Source organism: Ranitomeya imitator, chromosome 1 (assembly GCF_032444005.1).
Source record: "Ranitomeya imitator isolate aRanImi1 chromosome 1, aRanImi1.pri, whole genome shotgun sequence".
Classification (NCBI taxonomy): domain Eukaryota; kingdom Metazoa; phylum Chordata; class Amphibia; order Anura; family Dendrobatidae; genus Ranitomeya; species Ranitomeya imitator.
The window spans coordinates 890,678,903-890,704,636 of NC_091282.1; the positions used below are offsets into that span (position 1 = coordinate 890,678,903).

Below are 25,734 nucleotides of genomic sequence, written 5' to 3' on the forward strand. Positions count from 1 at the left end.
GCCGCGGGATGCCGCGCGTGCGCATTAGAGATCGCGGCGGCCATTTTCCCAAAGCCGAGTTTGCATCTCGGCTTTGGGAAAATGGCCACCGCGATCTCTAATGCGCACGCGCGGCATCCCGCGGCCATTTTCCTGAAGCCCCGTGCAGCAGAGCACTCGATCTGCGCACGCGCAGCCCCAGGAAGATGGCCGCCCCCACCGACGAAAGGGATGACAGCGCAGATCGCGCGCTGCTTGTTCACCACTACGCCACCAACGTAAAGCTGAGGAAGAACCAGCAATGTCACCACGCCCTCCCGACCTGACCAGCCTGATTGACAGGCGAAAACGGCGACTTTGGTAAGTTATTTCTCAGCATACATGGGGAATCGGAGTACACTACATACACTATAGGAACACACAGCGCAGGCCCTATTTAACAGTATTTATAGCTCAATCTCAAAAAACGGGGTGACAGGTTCCCTTTAATCTTCTGAATTCTAAAGGGAATCTGTCAGTAGGATCATCCCTCCTAAACAGTCTATATGGGCATGTAGGTAATAAAAAAAAAATTGAATAAAATTATACCTTGATATCAGTGATCCGATCTCTTATTCCTGAAAAATCCAGGTTTTTCTTTTATGCAAGTGAGCTGTTCAGATCTATGGGCCAGACACTGATCTGCATGAGAATCTCTCTCCAGAGCTTATTTTAAATAAAAGGGGGAATTACCACAGTGATATGTAATGGCTGCTCTCTGCCCTTCTGACTTTACTGCAGAACTGTGTGTTATTGTAACTGACACATCTGCAGGTGTCCTCTCAGTGCTTCAGTTTCCATCTCACAGGCAGCCAGTGTTGCAATACAGCAGAGCTGTTAGCTGCAGAAAAATCCAGGATATAAAATTATTCCTTTAAAGGCAGAGCATGCTTTTCACCTTATTCGGCATTTACAAGGCAACTACAGAAGAGTTGTAGGATTATACAGGTGAGTAATGTCTGGCCGTATACTTATTTTAGTTTCTATTATTATTATACATTTTTATAGCGCCATTTATTCCATGGCGCTTTACATGTGAATACATGTACATTTCAATAACATAGCAATTGAACAACAGATTCCCTTACAAGGGAGTTCAATAAGCTTAAATCTAAACAAAGAGGAAAAACCATACATATATTAATTCAAATTCGAAAATACAGATATGACGAGACAAGAACATGGGGGGGACATAAAAGAGGGAAAATGGGGAAGGAAATGAGATTCTGCACTTTACTTTATGGTAAGCTGCAGTACATTTACAAGTTAGGATTATACTTTGCTCCGTTATATGAGTTCCGCCTCCCACCTCCCCATACCCCACCCAACGTAGGCTCAACCCCAGCGTCATCAGAATTTCTCACAGGATAATGAAGTCTCAAATAGATAAAGTTAAGGTTTGTTCAAGATTCAAGTTCGTGTTAAGATCCATCCACGGTTTCCAAATTTGGTAGAAGGCCTCCCACAAATCTTCCCTAGTCGCATGTATACGTTCATATAAGAGGATTGTATTCATTTTATCTCTAACTGATTGGACAGAGAGAAATGGGACCTCCAGTTGGTAGCTATATGTAGCTTAGCGGCCATAAGCAGCTGGCCTATCAACCTGTGGAATTTATTAGAAAAGCCTGGGTACTTGGCTCCCAAAAGGAATGTGGCCGGATCAAGTTGTATTGCCCCGCCATACATTTTTTCAATTATTAATCCTACTTCCCGCCACATAGTCGAGGCTATCGGACATTCCCACCAAATATGCTTCATATGTCCCACTGCGCCACATCCTCTAAAGCATTTATCTGAAATGTTGGGGTATACAGGTCCTTCTCAAAAAATTAGCATATAGTGTTAAATTTCATTATTTACCATAATGGAATGATTACAATTAAACTTTCATATATTATAGATTCATTATCCACCAACTGAAATTTGTCAGGTCTTTTATTGTTTTAATACTGATGATTTTGGCATACAACTCCTGATAACCCAAAAAACCTGTCTCAATAAATTAGCATATCAAGAAAAGGTTCTCTAAACGACCTATTACCCTAATCTTCTGAATCAACTAATTAACTCTAAACACATGCAAAAGATACCTGAGGCTTTTATAAACTCCCTGCCTGGTTCATTACTCAAAACCCCCATCATGGGTAAGACTAGCGACCTGACAGATGTCAAGAAGGCCATCATTGACACCCTCAAGCAAGAGGGTAAGACCCAGAAAGAAATTTCTCAACAAATAGGCTGTTCCCAGAGTGCTGTATCAAGGCACCTCAATGGTAAGTCTGTTGGAAGGAAACAATGTGGCAGAAAACGCTGTACAACGAGAAGAGGAGACCAGACCCTGAGGAAGATTGTGGAGAAGGACCGATTCCAGACCTTGGGGAACCTGAGGAAACAGTGGACTGAGTCTGGTGTGGAAACATCCAGAGCCACCGTGCACAGGCGTGTGCAGGAAATGGGCTACAGGTGCCGCATTCCCCAGGTAAAGCCACTTTTGAACCATAAACAGCGGCAGAGGCGCCTGACCTGGGCTACAGAGAAGCAGCACTGGACTGTTGCTAAGTGGTCCCAAGTACTTTTTTCTGATGAAAGCAAATTTTGCATGTCATTCGGAAATCAAGGTGCCAGAGTCTGGAGGAAGACTGGGGAGAAGGAAATGCCAAAATGCCTGAAGTCCAGTGTCAAGTACCCACAGTCAGTGATGGTGTGGGGTGCCATGTCAGCTGCTGGTGTTGGTCCACTGTGTTTCATCAAGGGCAGGGTCAATGCAGCTAGCCATCAGGAGATTTTGGAGCACTTCATGCTTCCATCGGCTGAAATGCTTTATGGAGATGAAGATTTCATTTTTCAGCACGACCTGGCACCTGCTCACAGTGCCAAAACCACTGGTAAATGGTTTACTGACCATGGTATTACTGTGCTCAATTGGCCTGCCAACTCTCCTGACCTGAACCTCATAGAGAATCTGTGGGATATTGTGAAGAGAAAGTTGAGAGACGCAAGACCCAACACTCTGGATGAGCTTAAGGCCGCTATTGAAGCATCCTGGGCCTCCATAACATCTCAGCAGTGTCACAGGCTGATTGCCTCCATGCCACGCCGCATTGAAGCAGTCATTTCTGCCAAAGGATTCCCCACCAAGTATTGAGTGCATAACTGAACATTATTATTTGATGGTTTTTTTGTTTGTTATTAAAAAACACTTTGATTGGATGGGTGAAATATGCTAATTTATTGAGACAGGTTTTTTGGGTTATCAGGAGTTGTATGCCAAAATCATCAGTATTAAAACAATAAAAGACCTGACAAATTTCAGTTGGTGGATAATGAATCTATAATATATGAAAGTTTAATTGTAATCATTACATTATGGTAAATAATGAAATTTAACACTATATGCTAATTTTTTGAGAAGGACCTGTATAGTGTGGAGTTTACTTGGGACTTGGTATGTTCTGTGTAGGACTTTAATGGATGTCTCTGCCAGGGAGGCTTGATGACTACCCCTGGAAACTGTGTCACAGCATCGCCTCCAATTTTCCAAAGTTAATTGAATACCCAGGTCTTCCTCCCACTGTTTCATATAATGTAATTTTTCGACTCCATGTGCCGCATTGAGAGATTTGTATAGCAGAGAAATAGTTCCCCTTCCCAGTGGGTCGTCCATACACCTCTGTTCAAAGCCAGTCGCGTGAAAAGGGATTTTATGTTGTAGAAACTGTTCCGCAAAATGGAAAACCTGATAGATACGAAAGGTTTCGTTAATGGATGGATTGTATTTATGGAGGAATTCTTGTCTAGATAAAATTATATTAAAAGGGTGAGCAGAGGTGTTTTACAGTGGTAATTCCATTAACTTTCCACCAAGCAAAAGAACGTGGGTCAAGTCCTGGTGGGAACATGGGGTTACAGAAGAGGGGGGGTCAGTGGGGAGGACTTAGATTGGAGATCAAATTTAAACCTTTCCTTCCTCCAAAGGATCAGGGAATGTGCTGTGAAAGGTGCTGTAATGTGTAAGCCTTTTGGTAGTTTGTGTGGACCACATAAGGCCAGGCAAGGAAAACGGAATTAAGAAGGACGATTCCAGGCCAACCCATCTCGGAGCATGGTTGGCAGCGCAGGCATTAGTCAATTGGGCCAACTGAGCCGACTTGTAATACAGTGTGAAGTTGGGCACGGAAAGCCCCCCTAACCTTGTGTGTATGAACCGTATACTTATTTTAAAGTAATTCCAAGAAGAAAAAAAGTTATATATTGACCAACCACTTTAATATATAAAGCTGATCCATACAATGACCGCAAATTGGCCATATGGAGGACAGCTGATATAACTAAGAGCATGTCATGTACAGTGGTATAAATCCAAGGAGTCGTTTCGAAAGAGCAAATCAAATATTTGAGGCAACAATGACAACCAGAGAAAAAAAATAAAGAGAAAACAGAGGTGGAAAAAATGTTCAGGGAGAGTATCCAGAAGGCAAAAAGGAAGCCTGTGAGTTGTGGAAGTAACTAGAGATCAACAGTAATAAAAGGCAGTGCTGAAACCTCCATTCAGAGGAGTGGAAGACCTAGAAGCGAGGATTGTACAGATGTCCAAGAAAAAAATGGAAGCAGTAACAGGGAGGATTGGAAGGATGTCCACAAAACCAAGTGTTGGCATAATATGAACTCCTCCAGGGTCAACAATATTTTTTTCCTTTCGTTGTATTAGCTTTACATCCCTGGACAAGTTCTCTAGAGTGGACACACTTTCTATGTTGCCATATGACAATTTTTGCAGTTTGTAAAAAGGTGGCATAGAAGAGTAACTCATCTGGTATCATATCATGCTGAACTTAAAAAGCAGCACCAGGTTTGATTTATTTAGTATTCCCACTTCATGAATAACAGAACAGTTGACTACAAATTATGCCAGAAGAGGCAGCTCCCCCAGATGTGACCGTGCCCAGTATTATTTATTGCTAGAGAGGGACAACTTGGATTATGTCTTGTAATATATGCGTCGATAGCAAGTTGTGTATATGTATACAGATAGAGTCCAGCAGTCAGATATTTTACAATACATAGGATTGAAATTGTAATTTAAAGAGGTTGTCCCACCCAGAAATCCCAATTTTTTTCCAGCTAATCTGTGCTGTATTGTGATATACAACACCCCTATACTTTGTTTTTTTGTTTCTGCCTTTCGTTCCTCCTGAATTCCACTTCATTCCCGGCACCCACTTAGTTTACCTGCGACTCTACCAAAACCTGAGAGCTCCCTGTGCTTTACTATCTAACCTCACAGTCAGAACTGGCACCGCCTGTCCTCAGTGTCCAGCCCCGCCCTGCACACACTCATTGCCTGCCAGTAATCTGCCCCTGCGTTGACCTCTGTCATCACTCCATGGATGGATGAGAGAGGGATGAATGGATGGATGGATGGATGAAGGAGGGATGAATTGATGGGGAAGGGATTGACAGGCGAGTTACGTATGGATGCACACAGCACATTATACTCACCTACGTAGAAGCCTTTTCCTTCCTTGTTCATCCAATCAGCTAAGTCTTTCCCCTGCTCCCTCACACTGTATGCTGCAGAGGAGGGGTCGGCAGAGACTGGAGCTGCTTATAACCAGTCTCTGCCAGACTGGCAAACTCTAGTCGGTGAGTGAGCAGCTCCTCCAGAATCAGGAGACTGCTGCTCATGAGACGTAAGTGTGCTATCTAGGACACCATGCAGAATGCTGACAGGGAGTATATTACAAATGGTCAACATTTTGCAGCCTAGGTACACAAAGATTATACAGAAAGCCCGGACAATCCCTTCAAGTAATTGCAGCAATCCAGGAGAAATTCTTGTTTACACGGGAAGTTAGCTTTATTGAGCTTGGATAATGCGTTCAGGACTAGATTGGACCATTTAGCCCTTCCCCTTACAAGGCACATGTCTGATTATGACTAAACTATCTTCCCCCAAACTAAATTCCTATTTGGCAGAAAATATTTAGAGACTATGGATACATTCACACTTTGCATTTAGAAAGCAAATTAGCAAAAAAAAATAAAGTTAAAGCAACCTCCTAAATAATTGACATTAAAAATTTCCACGATTTTGCTGCTACACATTGTCTGCAAGTCTTTTATTTAACGCTGTGATCTGAAAAAATGCTACAAATAAATCACAGGAACTTCTACATTTCCATAGCATGAATAGTAGGGAAACGTTTCTCACAGAGAGCAAAAACAACCATGAAGAGGTACTTACAGGATACTGTATTCTATTGTATTCTCACCCATCCCTTCTAGATTGTGAGCCTTCGCGGGCAGGGTCCTCATTCCTCCTGTACCAGTTATGACTTGTATTGTTTAAGATTATTGTACTTGTTTTTATTATGTATACCCCTCCTCCCATGTAAAGTGCCATGGAATAAATGGCACTATAACAATAAAAAATAATAATAATAATAATAATAATAATAATAGAAGTGGATATAGTATTTTAGTTAAAGTAGCCCTCAACGACTGGCTACACACAGACCGTACACGAAACCCATATTACATAGACAGTCTCTTACAAGAGAAAACTCAAATCTGTGTCATGCTGCAAATTGCGTATCACTTTTCCATGCCAAAGGTGGCTTATATAGCCAGTAAGGTAACTTAGCTGAGGAAGTTTACCTCCCCCACTCATTAGAACCTAAAACTTTTGCACTGCTAGAATTACTTGTCTGCTTGTGCTCATCCCTTAGTGAAACTGCTAACTTATAATTAATTGTTCTTTCCTGTACCTAACTTTGATTGCGTTTTTGATCCTAACTCCTTTATTTCTATTTTTTTCCCTCTATTTGCATTTTTGCTTTTTCATAACATATTTTAGGTAGGTAGTATCTTTCTGTGCTACTCATCTTTACATACACAGGCTAAATGAGACATCAGGTTCAACCTGTGCTTTCTGGTTCATGACTAACATCAAATGGCAGAGATCAGTAGGTCTATAAAATATACTGCATCAATAGTGTTGCTATACTAAATATAGTGAATGCCAAAGACTCGTAAGCAATGAATAAAATAAATCAAGCATGTACAAATTTATGAGAAGCGTGTCTTTTAATAGGGCAACGTATAATTTATAACAGGTTATCAAATACTATTACCTGTGTTGTATTCCTCATTTCTTTACAAAATAAGGTCAAAAGTAACAAACAAGTTAAAGAGTACTGAAGAGAATCAGGAGTATAGTGTCTGGCTAAAGTGTTGCTTTATATAGTAATATTGCAGTTTATTCAGCAGCTGTTCTGCAGTTAAGGTGTCAACTTGCAGAGGGCACACAATACTTAAGAGTGTAGAAAGGTAGAGGTAGAAAAATTCTTATTTCTTCATCACAGTAATCATTTTTGTCTCATTTCAGTCATCGCCGCCACAGAGCTTTAGCAGAGCTGCGCCATAATCCCCCGAGGTGTCAGACTGCAAAACAGATGGAAAAATAGCATACACGTGAACTCAGAAGGCAGACAACATTGTGTTTTATATAGCACACACCCAGTTCATTTTCTCCACCCTACATATGTTCCTTAGTGAAATAATGTATAAAAACCTCTTTAATCCCAATTGCATACATTTTCTTAAAGCAGATGAAACTACTATAATTACTTAAAAAAATATTTTAAAACCCATTTAAAAAAAACATGCAAAATAAAAAGGTTTCCTTCTTGATCTTAACCCCTTTACCCCCAAGGGTGGTTTGTACGTTAATGACCGGGCCAATTTTTACAATTCTGACCACTGTCCCTTTATGAGGTTATAACTATGGAACGCTTCAACGAATCCTGATGATTCTGACAATGTTTTCTCGTGACATATTGTACTTCATGATGGTGGTAAAATTTCATTGATATTACCTGCGTTTGTGAAAAAAACGGAAATTTGGTGAAAATTTTCGCAATTTTCCAAATTTGAATTTTTATGCCCCTAAATCACAGAGATATTTATCACACAAAATACTTAATAAGTAACATTTCCCACATGTCTACTTTACATCAGCACAATTTTGGAACCAAAATATTTTTTTTTGTTAGGGAGTTATAAGGGTTAAAAGTTAACCAGCAATTTCTCATTTTTACAACACCATTTTTTTTAAGGGACTATATCACATTTGAAGTCACTTTGAGGGGTCTATATGATAGAAAATACCCAAGTGTGAAACCATTCCAAAAACTGCACCCCTCAAGGTGCTCAAAACCACATTCAAGAATATTATTAACCCTTCAAGTGTTTCACAGGAATTTTTGGAATGTTTAAAAAAAAAAAATGAACATTTAATTTTTCTCTCACCACGGGTAACAGGACAAATTGCGCAACAACTTTTGGGGTCCAATTTCTCCTGAGTACACTGATACCCCATATGTGGGGGTAAACCACTGTTTGGGCGAACCCCAGAGCTTGGAAGGGAAGGAGTGCCATTTGACTTTTCAATGCAAAATTGACTGGAATTGAGATGGGACACCATGTCACGTTTGGAGAGCCCCTGATGTGCCTAAACATTGAAACCCCCCACAAGTGACACCATTTTGGAAAGTAGACTCCTTGAGGAACTTATCTAGATGTGTGGTGAGCACTTTGACCCACCAAGTGCTTCACAGAAGTTTATAACGCAGAGCCGTGAAAATTAAAATTCTTTTTTTTCCACAAAAATTTTTTTTTAGTCCCCAGTTTTTTATTTTCCCCAAGGGTAACAGGACAAAATGGACAACTTTGCGGTCCAATTTCTCCTGATTACGCTGATACCCCATATGTGGGGGGTGGGGGGGGTTGGAGAACCACCGTTTGGGCGCATGGCGGAGCTCCTAAGGGAAGGAGCACCATTTGGAATGCAGACAGATGGATTGGTCTGCAGTCGTCACGTTGCATTTGCAGAGCCCCTGATGTACCTAATCAGTAGAAACCCCCCCATAAGTGACCCCACATTGGAAACTAGACCCCCCAAGGAACTTATTTAGATGTGTTGTCAGAACTTTGAACCCCAAGTATTTCACTACAGTTAATAATGCAGAGCCGTGAAAATAAAATCTTTTTTTTCTCCACAAAAATTATATTTTAGCCACCAGTTTGTATTTTCCCAAGGGTAGCAGGAGAAATTGGACCCCAAAAGTTGTTGTCCAATGTGTCCCGAGTACGCTGATACCCCATATGTTGGGGTAAACCCCTGTTTGGGCGCACAGGAGAGCTCGGAAGGGAAGGAGAACGGTTTTACTTTTTCAACGCAGAATTGGCTGGAATTGAGATCAGACGCCATGTCGCGTTTGGAGAGCCCTTGATGTGCCTAAACAGTGGAAACCCTCCAATTCTAACTAACCCTAATCCAAACACACCCCTAACCCTCACCCCAACGGTAACCCTAACTACACTCCTAACCCTGACACACCTCTAAACCTTATCCCAACCGTAAATGTAATCCAAACCCTAACTTCATCCCCCACACTAACTCTAACTTTAGCCCCAACCCTAACTGTAGCACTAACCCTAACCCCAACCCTAGCCCCAACCCTAACGGGAAAATGGAAATACATTTTTTAAATGTTATTATTTTTCCTCAACTATGTGGGTGATGAAGGGGGGTTTGATTTACTTTTATAGCGGGTTTTTTAGCGGATTTTTACGATTGGCAGCTGTCACACACACACAAGACTTTTTATTGCAAAAAATCGTTTTTGCGTCTCCACATTTTGAGAGATATAATTTTTCCATATTTTGGTCCACAAAGTCATGTGAGGTCTTGTTTTTTTGCGGGACGAGTTGACGTTTTTATTGGGACCATTTTCGGGCACGTGACATTTTTTGATTGCTTTTTATTACGATTTTTGTGAGGCAGAATTACCAAAAACCAGCTATTCATGAATTTCTTTTGGGAAGGGGGGGGGGGGGACCGTTTATACTGTTCCGCTTTTGGTAAAATTGATAAAGCAGTTTTATTCTTCGGGTCAGTACGATTACAGCGATACCTCATTTATATAATTTTTTTATGTTTTGGCGCTTTCATACGATAATTTTTTATATAAAATAGTTTTTATTATTTTTGCATCGCTTTATTCTGAGGACTAACTTATTTTTTCGCTGATGACGCTGTACGGCGGCTCATTTCTTGCGGGACAAGATGACGTTTTCAGCGGTACCATGGTTATTTATATCCGTGTTTTTGATCGCGGGTTATTCCACTTTTTGTTTGGCAGTATGATAATAAAGCGTTGTTTTTTGCCCTTTTTATGGTGTTCACTGAAGGGGCTAAGTAGTGGGACAGTTTTATAGGTCGGGTCGTTACGGACGCGGAAATACTAAATATGTTTACTTTTATTGTTTGTTTTTTTATTTAACCCTGCTGTTCTGTTTAGATTTCACATACACTTGTACTGTTCCCACTCATTTTTGACCGTCCTTATAAAATAATCATTTTTAGCTAATCTAAGTGGTTTTTTTAAACAGTTTTTGCACTATTATATTGCTTGTGAAGATGGTTGTTCAAATACCAGAAAAAAAAATAAATACAAAGCTTGTTTTATATTTTTTTATATCCAAAAGGGAACATGGTATTTTTTCGATTTTTGTAAAAATTGATTATTTTTGCAGATAAAAAAAAAATCTTGATCTAAATGTTAACTATAAGTAATAATATCAAACATTATGTAGATATACTTTTTTCAAAGGCAAAAAAAAAAAAAAAAAAAAGCTTTTTTCTCTATAAAATGGCAAAAAACGTTGTTTTTTTATACACTTATACTGTTCCCGGTCATTTTGACCGGACCTAACAAAGTTGTGATTTGTACCTAATTCAAGTGTTATTTGATTACCTGTTGCATTGTTTTACTGTATGTGAACATGGTTTTCAATAATCAGATGAAAAATTAAATCAAAAACTTTTATTTTTTGAATCAAATAAATTAACATTTTTTGCAATATTTGCTTCATATTGCACATAAAAACTTTTCTTTATTCTAAACTATATACAAACTTTTAAAAAAAAAAAGGTTTTTTGTCAAAAACAAATGATAAATGCGATCAATGTATTACTTGCATTGATCACATGTATAATTTACATGACGCTTGCACAAGTATTTTGCACATTTGCAACACATAATATTAGATTTATGGTTACTGGACGTTGGACAGAATGAGCATCTTTTTCGCTTGCAGCTGGTTGCGATGGTGGAAGCCGTTTCAGTATCAGTGGTGGTCGAAGCTGTTGGCTCGCCGTCTCCACCATGCTCTCGAATTTGTCGGGCCACTTTTTCTGCACTCATTTCTTGGATTTCGTGGCCGTGTTTTTACATATGGATTAGTGAGAGACTTCCCCAATTCCTCAATAAAAAGCCGTCGTTTGTCACACAGAGTCCAGATTTTTATACCGTATTTTGCTGGTTTACTTGGAATGTATTGCCTGAATGGGCACCTGCCTCTAAATGACACCAGCTGCTCATCAACAGTGACATTTTCTACGGTATTATAACATTTTGGGAGTATCTCGACCCATTTACTCCACAAATCCCTAATTGGGGCAAGTTTATCTGTGCTTCTTCTTTCAGATCTATCCGTTTTGTCATCAAACCGTAGAACTCTGGAAATTTCGTGGAATCTTTCTAAAGACATGGTGGCCCTAAATATATGGCGCCCCGTTTCCGAATTCCACAAACTTTTAGTGGACTCTCCATATGATTTGTATACTCCAGCTAATAGAAGTAACCCGATGTAAGCATTCATAGCCGTCACATCGAAGTTCTTCCATTTATCGCCATAAACCTTTTTTCCCTCAATGTTTGTCATTTGGATAAGTATATTTTGCATGGCTATATTTATGAATAATAGGAATGCCGATTGAATGTCATCAATTCTAGCAATTGCATATCTAGTGGAACCTGGAGTATCTGTGATGACATTTGATGAAGACCTTCTACCAGTCGGAGCAGGAGGCTGCAATTTCCAAACGACATCTTTGTTTTTTGAATTGATTTCTTGCGTCAGACCGGTTGTCGGGGTTTCCACATCAGATTCACCCTCAGAATCCGAGTTCTCGGCAATATCTTCATCCTCACTAATGTTGTCCTCCTCTTCGGAGACATTTTCAGGTGGGACATCCTCGTCTGTATCGGAGTAGTTTATAAACTCCTCCAATTCAGCTTGGGTGAAGTGTCTTCTTCTCATGCTGTAAGGCATCACTGTTGAATGAAAAAATAAAATATATCCATAAACAATGAATGAAAAAAAAAAATCAAAACAATTTCGCAACAATACACACAATAACGTCCCGTCACACATTGAGATATGCCCTGTGATTATGGTGCTGGAGCGTCGCAAACAAAAATGAGGCATGCACTCATTCTATCACAGCAGTGAGAATATGTACTCATAAGCAGACATTGAGTCTACACAACCCTAATGCTAACCCCCTATCATCCATTCTATCACAGCAGTGAGAATATGTACTCATAAGCAGACATTGAGTCTACACAACCCTAATGCTAACCCCCTATCACCCATTTTATCACAGCAGTGAGAATATTGAATAATTTTAGAATAAAAGAATAATTTATCTGTAACATACCTGTAAAAATGGGACTTTAGAGCTCTGACGTCTGAACCTCTGCTCACTCTGTGTTGTCTCCAGCTGAACTGAAACTCTACACTGCTATGTTATCTGTCTACAGATAAGATCAGAGCAGACACCACCCTGCAGCAGGAAAAAGCTCACAGTACAACACTTTAGGTGAATTCTGCTTAGGACAGCATTGCACAGTGTAATACTGTACAACCAGCAAACACATGGAAAATCAGAAAATCATGATTTACAATATGAAATGTTGACAACTGAATGGAACTAGATCTATATGAACAGCAGGGTAAATAAAACCAGTGAAATAAATTGCGCATAGCTATACTGGAAGCGAATCCGTCGGCTGTATCGCAACTTGAAAATGTTGGTATGTGTAAATCTTTTCTGACCAAAAGTAGTCAGATACATTGATAAATAGTAGTAGATGCAATATATAGTTCAAAATGAGGTGATAGCACCTTTATTTTTGTCAAAAATTGTCTGGAGAGCTGAATAAAGGCCTATCGGTCATTTTTGACCGAACAGTACAAGTGTAAAAAAAAATTGTACCAAATAAAGTAAACAAAAATAAAAAAAAAAAAAAATTCCCACAGAGAGTACCCCCCTAATGACGAAAAGTCAGGGAGCCTCAAATCTCAGAATCACACGCTGAATTTTTATAACATAGAATTTCAAAAACGGTCATTTTTGACCTAACAGAACAGCAGGGTTAAAGAAGTGTATTTATTGGAACAATATTTTTTTTTCTTTATTTAGGATTTTTTATTTATTCATTTTTTTTTTTCACATGTAAATATTTTTTTTAAAACTTTTTTATACTGCCCGGGGGGGGGGGGGGGGGGGGGGACATCAAACTATAGTGTCAGATCGCTGATCTGACACTTTGCACAGCATGGTGTCAGATCAGCGATCTGACAGGCAGTGCTCCTGGCTAACCAGTGCCTAGTCTGAGCAAGCGCTGGAAAGCAACCTCCCTGCAGGACCCGGAAGCGGCCCCGCGGCCATTTTGGATCTGGGGCCTGCAGGGAGGATGTAGGAGACCCTCGGAGCAACGCGATCATATAGCGTTGCTCCGAGGGTCTCAGGGAAGCACACAGGGAGCCCCCTCCCTGCGCTATGCTTCCCTATGCCGCCGAAACAATGCGATCATCTTTGATCGCAGTGTTCTGGGGGTTAATGTGCCAGGAGCGGTCCGTGACGACTCCTGGCACATAGTGCCGAATGTCAGCTGACATCCAGCCGCGCTCCCCCCGTGAGCGCGGCTGATTGCGCTGGACGTACTATTCAGTCCATGGGAAGTAGTGCCCACCCCACATGGACGGAATAGTACGTCCAATGGTAGAAAGGGGTTCAAATTCAGAGTCCAGCTTCACACACAAAGAATGCCATAAAATCAAACTAGTTGTTTCTGCAAGAATTAGGGTTGTTTTCATTGGTACTATTTTGGGGTTCACAGCTTCATTAATTTTTTTTTAATAAACCAAAGGTAACCAAAAATACACAATTCTGGAGTTTATTCATACTTTTTTAAACTTTATTTTTCGTCCTCTTGACTTGAACTTGCGATCTTTTGATCACTATTACAATATGATGTATTACAGTCTATTATCAGATAACCAATTGAAGCGTGGTTATTATACAATATGCTGCATTATTCTAGTATTGCAGTATATTGTCAAACTGACCACTGCATACACAGTAAGACCCTAACTGCGAACAGCTGTTTTCAACAGGCTATTGGCTGCCATAGAACTACCATTGGCACCCCACAACTGCATTGTGAGAGTCAGTGTGCGGGTTAGATAATGCACCCGCAGACCCAGATCAAACCACTTAGATGCTGCAGTCAATCACTGGCAGTATTTAAGAAGTTCACCAGCAATGTACAGTTGGCTCTGATCTCTATTAGGGGCTGGAGCCTGCTGTGTTAGGCCGGTGTCACACTTGCAACTACAATGCGAGTATCTCGCCTCAATACCCGGCACTGCCGCCGGCTCTCGGGACCAGAGTGTGTGGCTGCAGGTATTTCCATGTAGCTGAAGGCTCCGATCCGAACCACCGGCGGCAGTGACGGGTATAAAGGGAGATACTCGCGCAAGTTTCTCGCCATTGCAAGTGTGACACCGGAAGGTATTAGCTGTATGTTGAGCATGTAAACCAACATGTAGACAATTTTGGGAACAGGTTATTAAGTATATAATCGACTTGAGGATGCTGCTGTAATTACAATAATGTTTTAAAGAGGATCTGTCACCAGTTTTAAATGGCCTACATAGTATTTAGCAGGAGCACGCAGAACTAGAGGTTTCTAAACAATCATACCTGTAATTTATATGATTTTTACATTTGCACATAAAATAATAGCCTCAGTGTGTATGCATACAGAGTCTAAGGATGCAGAAATGTAATGCCATTATTATTATTTTGTGTTGCAATCAATGTTATATTACAGTGCTCAAGTATACTTCACCCTTGCCCTGTCAAATTGGGAAATAAATTAACAATGAGTAGGATTAATCAAGCTAAATGCGACAAATCTGGTGTTACTTGACCAAAAAATGATGGCCTAAAACTAGTGATGAGCGAGTATACTCGTTGCTCGGGTTTCCCCGAGCACGCTCGGATGATCTCTGAGTATTTGTTTGTGCTCGGAGATTTAGTTTTCTTGGCCTCAGCTGCATGATTTACCCATCATAAATATGGTGCAGGTCATGAAAGACTTTTTGCGCTTTGTCCGACAAGGGGTGTGACCTCTCTCAAAAGCGAAGTGGCGTAAGCCAACTACTAGTTGGTATAAGCCCATACGTTAGATTTATCAAACTGCATAAACTACTATGATAAATCTGGAGCTTTTTAAGAGTGTCTACTATACGTTTAAACTCTCTAACAATTAGACAGTTTTGGGTAAATTGCTTAGACTTGGGGCAAATTTATCATCTATGTTGAAATCCTTTGGTGGACAAATCTAACCTTTTAAGCATTCAATTATGTTCACTGCTGCTCAGCCGATCACTCAGTTATGCCTTACTATTACTTGGAACTCAATGATTAAAAAGACCATCTAAATTTATTAAAATTGCCATAAACAATATCCAAGGGTCCAAGGCACCAGAGCTAGATTAAAACTTCATCTTTTATGCAATCCAGCAGATTAAAATACAATTAGTAGAAACATATCTATTGCTTTCAATTGTTGTCTTATTTCAAGACATATGGTCGAAATATTGCTATATCGTTTTGCTAATATTCTTTTCTTTTAATCTGATGGAATGAATGAAATCTGGTGCTTTGGACATCAGATGTCCCTGAAGAATAGGGTTCATATGAGAAATCCAAACTTGGTGGACATATACCTTAATAGCAGAGTATAATGACTCCCCAGTAAGCTTCTTGTATTCCGCACGGATATCTACAAGATCAATATCTGATCTAGAGACCATTATTCTTGTCAAAGTGAATTCATCTGTCCCAGCACCCTGTAATAAAAATACACAAATAATGATACGTTATAATGACGAACACCCAAATTAGAACATTTTCCTAGAACCTGGAACACTCAGTTCAAATATTCACCTTGATAGCTTTGTGAAGCCTTTCTGCAAAGAAAGCAGCAGTATTCCTCGCACATTTCACTGTAACAAAAATGATTAATCAAATTTAAAGAGGTTGAGAAAAGAGATAATAAATAAATGCTGCATTATTTTTCTTCCTCAAAATTGACATGCAGTGCAGGTCTTAAACGCCACATCATGGTAATTTTCTCTTTTACTACTGATTTAAAAACTTTCTGTTTTAGGGGGTAAGTTACGCAGTGAGCCCAAAGCAAAATATGATTGTTAGCAGAGCAAAATTTTGTTGCAAATTTTCGAAACCAAGATGTTTGTGAATTAGGGAAGGCAAGGGCCCATAGCAAATTTTTAAGTGACTGCCTGAAGTGCTGCAGTTCAGCAGTTTACTACTGCAGCAATCCACTGTTATGGGCAGCAGTTAAAAGTTTATAGGGGTTGTCCGGTCTTCTGATTAAAGTCCGCAGTCACCAGCAACACTGGAGAATCCTAACAGTACACATTACGCACACTACAAGGATTCAGTAGTCTGCACTCACATGGAGAGACTGCATACTTTAAAAAGGGGTTGTCCAGTCTAAAAAGAAATAGACTGCAGATTTGTGACTCCTCCCAGCGCACTGCAAGGATTCACTGTGGCCTGCCCCGGTAACGGCGGTCAAGTATATGATAAGCACATTCTTGGAAAGAACCTGTCTAGTGGTCGCAGCCTCGCTCAATACTGGTCTATTGAGCAAGGCCACGTCCACTAGACCGGTTCTTTCCAGGAGTATGCATAGTGAATATTTAACCACCATTTATGGGGTAAGCAAAGCCTCGCAGCCCACTGTCCATGCACTCGGAGAATTCACAAGCCTGCAGCACAGACAAACAAGACAGAACAAGCCCTTTAACTGATTGAGCAAACTGATCGAGCTCTGTGTATTGGCTAAAAGTGGACAAGTTGTTTGAGGACATGCATGAGCGCAAACAGAATTAGGGCATGGCCAGAAGAAGGGACTGAAAAGATCACATGGTCGAGCAACCACTATGGACTTGAAAGACCATGTTTTCAGGTCATTTTAACTGCACTATGAAAGCAATAACTATAAAAAAAAAAAAAAAAAAAAAAAAAAAAAAAATTGTGGATTTGAGAGTTTTTTCTTTAAACAATTTCAGTAAAAAAAAAAATATTTCCCCCTTTGTCCAGTACATGCATAGTAAAATGAATTAACCTTGTAATGATACATTGGCAGGAAAACAAAAAACAAATTATGGCTCTTGAAAAAGGAGGTGGAAGAAATGCATTGTAGTTAGAGGACAGTCAGCAAATTAGGTGTACTACCTATTGCAATCAGCAGATCTTCCAGGTGACCAGACATCTCACCCTTGATGCTCTCCTCAATGGTTTTATTGCAGATGTTCTTATATTCATCAAATGCTGTAGATAGATAACCAGACGTCCAGTTTAGTCCCTCCCATGTCATTTATTTATCCCTCTATATATACACACAGAAGGATGTCTAACACACACAATAAGAGTAGATCATTTTGACTAGCCATATATTTATTATTTATTGTTCACAATGTAATTATTGAAAACTTACATGTACAAAAAAAAAAAAAAAAAGAGGGTTGCACAGCTAAAATCATAAGAGATTTACAGAAAACTGAACATAAATGTGAACAGTAAGCATAGTGTCTGTTTAAAGAACAGACTAGGTAAAATGACATACTTAGCCTAAGCTGTGAAAAGCTTCTCAAGCACAGTACTTCGATAAATTTATCTTCATCTGTCCCCCACTTTTTCTCTCCAGCATTATACAGAACCTAGAATAGTACAAATAGTAGAATAGTACAAAATAGATCACTTGGTTGCTATTGTATTTCAAAGAAATAACATGCTGTACCACCTTTTGTTAAACACCATTTTTGTAAAATTTTTCACAATACAGGCATTTCTTACTAATAATGATCTACAATATCCCCTGCTTCATTTTACACAGCTATAGAATGAAAAAAGGTAGAAAATAAACTTAGGCCAGGTTCACATTGCGTTAGTGGGTGTCCGCTGACGGAATCAGTTTCATAGCGGCACTAACGCTATGTAACGGATCTGTTAGCGCACCCATTGACCGCAATTATGTAGTGCATCGCTAACGCATGCCATTATTGGCATGCGTTGGTGATGTGCTGTTATTTTGTGACGGACCCTCGAACGCTGCATGCAGCGTTTTTGGGTCCGTTCCCGCTAGCGTAGATAGCGCTAGCGCGATCGCATAACGCGATCCCTTTTCGGCAATTGCGTTAACGCAGTCCGTTAGCATATGAGCTTAACGGACTGCACTAACGCAATGTGAACCTAGCTTTACCCGCATATTTCTACAGCTGTTATTGCAGCCAGTATTTCCACTGGATTGTATCATGAGAAAAAAATAGGCCCATTGTTTAATCCCTTAGTGACAAAGCCAATTTTGGCCTTACATGGGGTAACAAATGACTGGTGACAGATTCCCTTTGAGAGCAGTATCGCCTGTCCAAACTCACATCTGTGGAAGTCTTGGAATTATAGTGCTTCAAGAATGCATGCGGACTGGACGACCTCGCAAGCTTGCAGGCGTGCTGTGCCGATGCCTGGTGCCTAGAATCCAAAAACCTTGATAGATAGGCCGACATCTAACACGGAAGGACTCCTGGATGGTGTAACAAATCCACCAAACCAACATGGCCGATGAAACGGCTAAACCCTTCCTGTAACCGTCAGGAACCTTCCTCTTACAGTGATGTAGCCCAAATCAAGTGTCCAACCTTCGGAAGGACGCCATCCTCGAGACGTACCCACAGAGTACTCACCACATTCAGATTATGGGGAACCCATTCCGTTATGTGTACTGGTGCGGAAAGAGATGAGGAAAGAACGTTGCCCTCCTAACTGTGGCAATACAATACCACCTGAGTAACAAGGGACGGGGATGGCCTGAGGGCAACCTTGCCTTGATGGTAATAAGGGAAAAAGGTCTGAAAGAACAGAGGGGCTAGCTCCGAAGACTCGTCAGGATGAGGGGATCGCAGAGAAAAAAGGGGCGACCTTCCTTGATAGTAAAGTCTGTTCGGATCAAAAAGGAGTCTACTGTAAGACTCCCAGGATCATTAAGGTCCCAAAGATCCAATGGTATGCAATAGGGAAGAATCACATGTGAAGACTCCCTGCGAGGATGTCCATATTTGCAGTCTTGTTGCAATAAGAAAATACTAGTTCCACAAACGAGAAAAAACCTGACATGGTCAGTGCGGATATCCCAGGATCACTGGGGCCCTTCCTGCTTCCGAGAAGATCCATGGAACCATGGAAGGACCAGAGTATGCACTGCGATGGCGTTTGGACTTGGAGGCCGAATCATGAACTTATAGTACATTGGCGTTCAGTCTGGACGCCATCCGACCTACATCTGGAGTGCCCCAGAGAAGACAGATCTGATGGAAGACTTCCGGGTGAAATTCCCACTCACATGAGGCGGGACCTGACGGTGAGATCCTGAGATGTGTAGTGCCGAGATCACCAAATGATAGATCGTGGCCAGGGCTGCTCTGGTCCCTGTCCTGCTTGCTTGCCTGGCTGCCCACGGACTCCGCTCTGGTCACCACTTGGGTAACCCCTTCTTCTAGTGCTCTGAGGTTTTTCCTGGCGGTTCCAGTGCTTTTTTTTTTTCTTTTCTCCCACTGTTATTTTGGGATCCTGTTGCCTTACTGGCTTAGGGTAGATATTTTTGTCCCATGAGCCGTTCGGGCTAAATGCACTATTTGGGTGTTTACTGGCCACTTAGGATTTTGTATACATCCGCCTGGGTTGGTTAGTTTGTCCTGTGAGCTGGCCACGTATGGTCTGCATCTAGTCCTAGGGTACAGGCAGGCTTATAGCATTGGTTATCAGTAGGCTTATTATGGGTTATATATATTATTGTACTCTGTATTTACTGAGTGTTATGGACAGGGCCTTGCCTTTCTGTTTTTAAGTATGTTTTATTATGTTGTGTGTCAATAAAATCTTGTGTTTTTTCCTACATTATGTTTTCATTTTTTAATACGTGGTGTGCATAACTGGAGTGATCCTTTTCTTTCTGCTGGTTATATTTAGATTTACGTATGGCACAGACGTGGGATTGTCCCATTGAATCAGATGGGGGTGACCCGCCAGAAAACAGTGGACATGCCGTAGAACTAGCCGTACCATGCAGATCCCCAGAACAATGATCAGGAGAAGAGGACTGGCATCGGTAGTCACTAATAACTATTGAAGCGGGAGGAAAGATCTCCCCTGTATGAGGAAGGAGCTCAGAGACTACCCTCTGAAAGCCTGATTGACCTGCAGAAAACGAGAGGAGCGAAGGGAAATGCTCTCATTGTCGTCACAGAATTTCCTTAGAACCCTCCTAGCAAATCGAATGAAATGAGGGGATGAGTGAACAAGTAACCAAGCTTCCTGTTGAAGGGCCACGGCCTTGTCACAAGGGAGAATCACCAACCTTCTGGAAGATTCCAGGATCATCCTAAAAAAAAGATATCTGCTGGGCTGGAAAAGAGGAAAAAACTTGTCTAAGTTTAGCTGCCAGTCCAGGAGAGAGAGGGTATAGCAAGAGATATGGATGACTCAGCGCAGGGCTGGAAGAGCGGCTAGAAAGTTGACCAGATAGGGCAGGACGACCACGCCTCTAGGTGCAAGAGGAACGTGACAGCCGCCATAACCCCTGAGAACACTCTGGGAGCGGTGGCAAGGCCGAAGGACAAGGTCGTGATTTGAAAATGCTGTTCACGAAAGGGAAAGCGAAGGAATTTTTGAAGAGGGGAAAACATAGGAATGTGAAGGTAAGCATCCCGAATGTCGATTGATGCCAGAAACTCCACCTTTTTCCGTTGAAGTAATGACTGAGCGGAGGAACTCCATCCAAAGAAGGGGGACCTTGTCAAGCTTGGTAGAAGTTTGAGGTTCAGGGTCGGTCTTACTTTCCGGTCGCCATTTTGGAACCAAGATCCCTTAGATCTAGACCGTCCTGGACAACTAATCTGCTGCTGGTTGAGTCTATAGGAAATCAAAATAGTTAAGGTCCCTGACCAAGAGACCATTGCTCTAGCAACCTATGTGGTGGCTAAGGAAGGGTAGAGCGCTGGAGGCCGCAAGACGGAACGAACTAGATTTGCTATCTGACAGTCCGTTGCATTTTTAATTGATGACCTATCGGGTAGGGATACTGGTAGGTGTACCACAGGAGATTCTACCCGGTAATATGCCAAGTGACAGAATGCGCGGCTGCATGCAGAAGGTTAGGAAAAAACAGTCTCTTACTATCGCCGCTCTCTTTTGATGGTGCGGAGATAAGATGATGGTGGACCGAGGGTTCATCATTTTAACAGGGAAGTGTAGAGGGATCGTCCGCCTTCTTGCATCATCTGCTAAATAGTGGAGATGCAGAGGGTGTGTTTGGATGCCAAAAAGGGGGGCCTCTGTACATCCACAGAGTTAAGGTCCCTGGGTGGACAGGGTTAGTTGTTCGGCATTAGGCCTGGCTGTAGAAGAGGATACATGGAGGTGACACTCCATGTGCTCATCTATCGATGGTGTGGGGAGATCAGTGCCCTTTAAGAGGACCCGTCGCCCTTAAGAATCAGACCAAGCATGACATCTCATGTCTTAGGTGGGTATACGTGGAGTGGACACCCCGCGTGTTTGCATATTGGCTGAAAAAAAGGATACCACACTTGCAGAGGTTTCTGTCCAGTGGAACGCTTATCCGGACGCTACCTGTCCGGGTGAATGGCAAATGCTCTGCGAGGGAGTTTAGTTTCCTCATGAGGGACGCTGCGTGATATAGAGCAGGGGTCCCCAACTCCAGTCCTCAAGGCCCACCAACAGGTCATGTTTTCAGGATTTCCTTTGCATTGCACAGGTGATGCAATTATTACCTGGGCAAGACAAAGGAAATCCTGAAAACATGACATGTTGGTGGGCCTTGAGGACTGGAGTTGGGGACCCCTGATCTAGAGTAGAACCGAAGCCCTCGTCAATCTACAGAGATTGGTTGATGATATAAATAGGCGAATCCATCCTTTTCTGAAGTTCTGGTGAGTCCAGAACCAAGGCAATATCCGATCCATATTCAGAGCAAATCATTGGTGAGGGATCAGGAAATTAAACTTCCGTTTTATAGGCGTGTGTACATTTCTAGAAAACTTACAGCTCCCGCTAGCCGACGGCTCGCATGAAGGAAAGGGACATCTAGGTCATGCGAGCACTCCGAGCCACAGAGGGTTCACGGAGGAATTCAATCTCTTGTCAGAGAAATCCATCAATGGGTTGCGGCAGTGACGAAGCCCACTCAGGGAACTAAGTACTCTGTGATAAGCTGGGATCGGCGGCGGAGGGCTCCTGAGCTCATTTAGGGTGACCAGGGAATACGGGTCCTGCGCCTTTAAGACCAGGGAATACGGGTCCTGCACCTTTAAGACCAGGGAATACGGGTCCTGCACCTTTAAGACCAGGGAATACGGGTCCTGCGCCTTTAAGACCAGGGAATACGGGTCCTGCACCTTTAAGACCAGGGAATACTGGTCAAGCGCCTTTAAGACCAAGGAATACTGGTCATGTGCCTTTAAGACCAGTGAATATGCACCCTTAGGCCGGCCTCACACTAGCGAGTTTTACGGACGTAAGAGAGGTGCTGAAAATACGGATTGCATACGGTACAATGCTTCTCTATGCCCCTGCTCCTATCAGCCGTAATTTACTGATCCGTATTATACGGTCTTCTATGGCCGTAGAAAATCGCAGCACGCTGCGTTTGTCACCGTATTGTGCAAAAAATCCGCCAATGAAAGTCTATGGGGGCCAGAAAAATACGGATTACACACGGACCAGCAGTGTGACTTGCGAGAAATACGCAGCGGTATTAGAGAGAAAAGCCGGCAATTCAGCGCGGTGTACAGTAAAACCACACTGACAGCTTACAATAGAATATGTAGAATAAATGTATACACATAGAATAGAGAGAGATTATATATATATATATATATATATATATATATATATATATATATATATATATATATATATATATATATATATATATATATATATATATATATACATACACATATACATATATACATATATATACATATATACACACACATACATATACAGTTAGGGCCAGAAATATTTGGACAGTGACACAATTTTCGCGAGTTGGGCTCTGCATGCCACCACATTGGATTTGAAATGAAACCTCTACAACAGAATTCAAGTGCAGATTGTAACGTTTAATTTGAAGGGTTGAACAAAAATATCTGATAGAAAATGTAGGAATTGTACACATTTCTTTACAAACACTCCACATTTTAGGAGGTCAAAAGTAATTGGACAAATAAACATAACCCAAACAAAATATTTTTTTTTTCAATATTTTGTTGCAAATCCTTTGGAGGCAATCACTGCCTTAAGTCTGGAACCCATGGACATCACCAAACGCTGGGTTTCCTCCTTCTTAATGCTTTGCCAGGCCTTTACAGCCGCAGCCTTCAGGTCTTGCTTGTTTGTGGGTCTTTCCGTCTTAAGTCTGGATTTGAGCAAGTGAAATGCATGCTCAATTGGGTTTAGATCTGGAGATTGACTTGGCCATTGCAGAATGTTCCACTTTTTGGCACTCATGAACTCCTGGGTAGCTTTGGATGTATGCTTGGGGTCATTGTCCATCTGTACTATGAAGCGCCGTCCAATCAACTTTGCAGCATTTGGCTGAATCTGGGCTGAAAGTATATCCCGGTACACTTCAGAATTCATCCGGCTACTCTTGTCTGCTCTTATGTCATCAATAAACACAAGTGACCCAGTGCCATTGAAAGCCATGCATGCCCATGCCATCACGTTGCCTCCACCATGTTTTACAGAGGATGTGGTGTGCCTTGGATCATGTGCCGTTCCCTTTCTTCTCCAAACTTTTTCCTTCCCATCATTCTGGTACAGGTTGATCTTTGTCTCATCTGTCCATAGAATACTTTTCCAGAACTGAGCTGGCTTCTTGAGGTGTTTTTCTGCAAATTTAACTCTGGCCTGTCTATTTTTGGTATTGATGAATGGTTTGCATCTAGATGTGAACCCTTTGTATTTACTGTCATGGAGTCTTCTCTTTACTGTTGACTTAGAGACAGATACACCTACTTCACTGAGAGTGTTCTGGACTTCAGTTGATGTTGTGAACGGGTTCTTCTTCACCAAATTAAGTATGCGGCGATCATCCACCACTGTTGTCATCCGTGGACGCCCAGGCCTTTTTGAGTTCCCAAGCTCACCAGTCAATTCCTTTTTTCTCAGAATGTACCCAACTGTTGATTTTGCTACTCCAAGCATGTCTGCTATCTCTCTGATGGATTTTTTCTTTTTTTTCAGCCTCAGGATGTTCTGCTTCACCTCAATTGAGAGTTCCTTTGACCGCATGTTGTCTGCTCACAGCAACAGCTTCCAAATGCAAAACCACACACCTGGAATCCACCCCTGACCTTTTAACTACTTCATTGATTACAGGTTAACGAGGGAGACGCCTTCAGAGTTAATTGCAGCCCTTAGAGTCCATTGTCCAATTACTTTTGGTCCCTTGAAAAAGAGGACGCTATGCATTACAGAGCTATGATTCCTAAACCCTTTCTCCGATTTGGATGTGGAAACTATCATATTGCAGCTGGGAGTGTGCACTTTCAGCCCATATTATATATATAATTGTATTTCTGAACATGTTTTTGTAAACAGCTAAAATAACAAAACTTGTGTCACTGTCCAAATATTTCTGGCCCTAACTGTATATATATGTCATTGAGACACATATGTATATATATTAATACTTAATACAGGGCTAGGTAGCTTTAAAGCCGGTAATTCAATTGCTGGCTTTTGCTATCTCCTTCCAAAACCCGACATGATATGAGACATGGTTTACATACAGTAAACCATCTCATATCCCCATTTTTTTTGCATATTCCACACTACTGTTAGTAGTGTGTATGTGCAAAATTTGGACTTTCTAGCTATTAAAGGGTTAAATGGCAGAAAAAATTGGCGTGGGCTCCCGCGCAATTTTCTCCGCCAGAGTAGTAAAGCCAGTGACTGAGGGCAGATATTAATAGCCTGGAGAGGGTCCATGGTTATTGCCCCCTCCCCCATGGCTAAAAACATCTGCCCCCAGCCACCCCTGAAAAGGCACATCTGGAAGATGCACCTATTCTGGCACTTGGTCACTCTCTTCCCATTCCCGTGTAGCGGTGGGATATGGGTTAATGAAGGGTTAATGTCACCTTGCAATTGTAAGGTGACACCACTCCACTGAAACTGCCCTAACTAAGGTCACCAATGACCTATTAACCGCCAAGAGCAAGCGACACTACTCTGTCCTCCTCCTCCTGGACCTGTCCTCTGCCTTTGACACAGTGGACCATTCCCTGCTGCTGCAGACCCTCTCATCCCTTGGCATCACAGAATTGGCCCTATCCTGGATCTCATCATACCTAACTGACCGTACATTCAGCGTCTCCCACTCACACACCACCTCC

The 25,734-nt window shown here is 41.6% G+C and overlaps 2 protein-coding genes across 2 annotated transcripts in view; both read right to left on the bottom strand.

The window, feature by feature from the left end:
* Positions 1-7,088: 7,088 nt before the first annotated feature.
* The window catches only part of ANXA3 (annexin A3), a 131,886-nt gene continuing 113,240 nt past the window's right edge, over positions 7,089-25,734 (bottom strand). The window contains exons 9-13 of the mRNA XM_069743197.1: positions 17,880-17,973; positions 17,489-17,584; positions 16,172-16,230; positions 15,952-16,074; positions 7,089-7,464 (exon numbers count right to left, since the gene is read on the bottom strand). Coding sequence (XP_069599298.1) covers positions 7,405-7,464; positions 15,952-16,074; positions 16,172-16,230; positions 17,489-17,584; positions 17,880-17,973 — 432 coding nt within the window. The 3' untranslated portion in view covers positions 7,089-7,404. The remainder of the gene's footprint in view (positions 7,465-15,951; positions 16,075-16,171; positions 16,231-17,488; positions 17,585-17,879; positions 17,974-25,734) is intronic.
* On the bottom strand, positions 11,070-12,712 carry LOC138653085 (piggyBac transposable element-derived protein 4-like). Its single transcript, XM_069743195.1, has 2 exons — positions 12,590-12,712; positions 11,070-12,203 (listed from the first exon to the last, which is right to left on the bottom strand). The coding sequence occupies exon 2, from the start codon at positions 12,199-12,201 to the stop codon at positions 11,215-11,217; it is 987 nt and encodes a 328-aa protein (XP_069599296.1). The 5' UTR covers positions 12,202-12,203; positions 12,590-12,712; the 3' UTR covers positions 11,070-11,214.

What these genes read in the sequence shown, in the direction of transcription:
- LOC138653085 (XM_069743195.1), bottom strand. Translation starts at nt 12,201, where the DNA reads ATGCCTTACAGCATGAGAAGAAGACACTTCACCCAAGCTGAATTGGAG.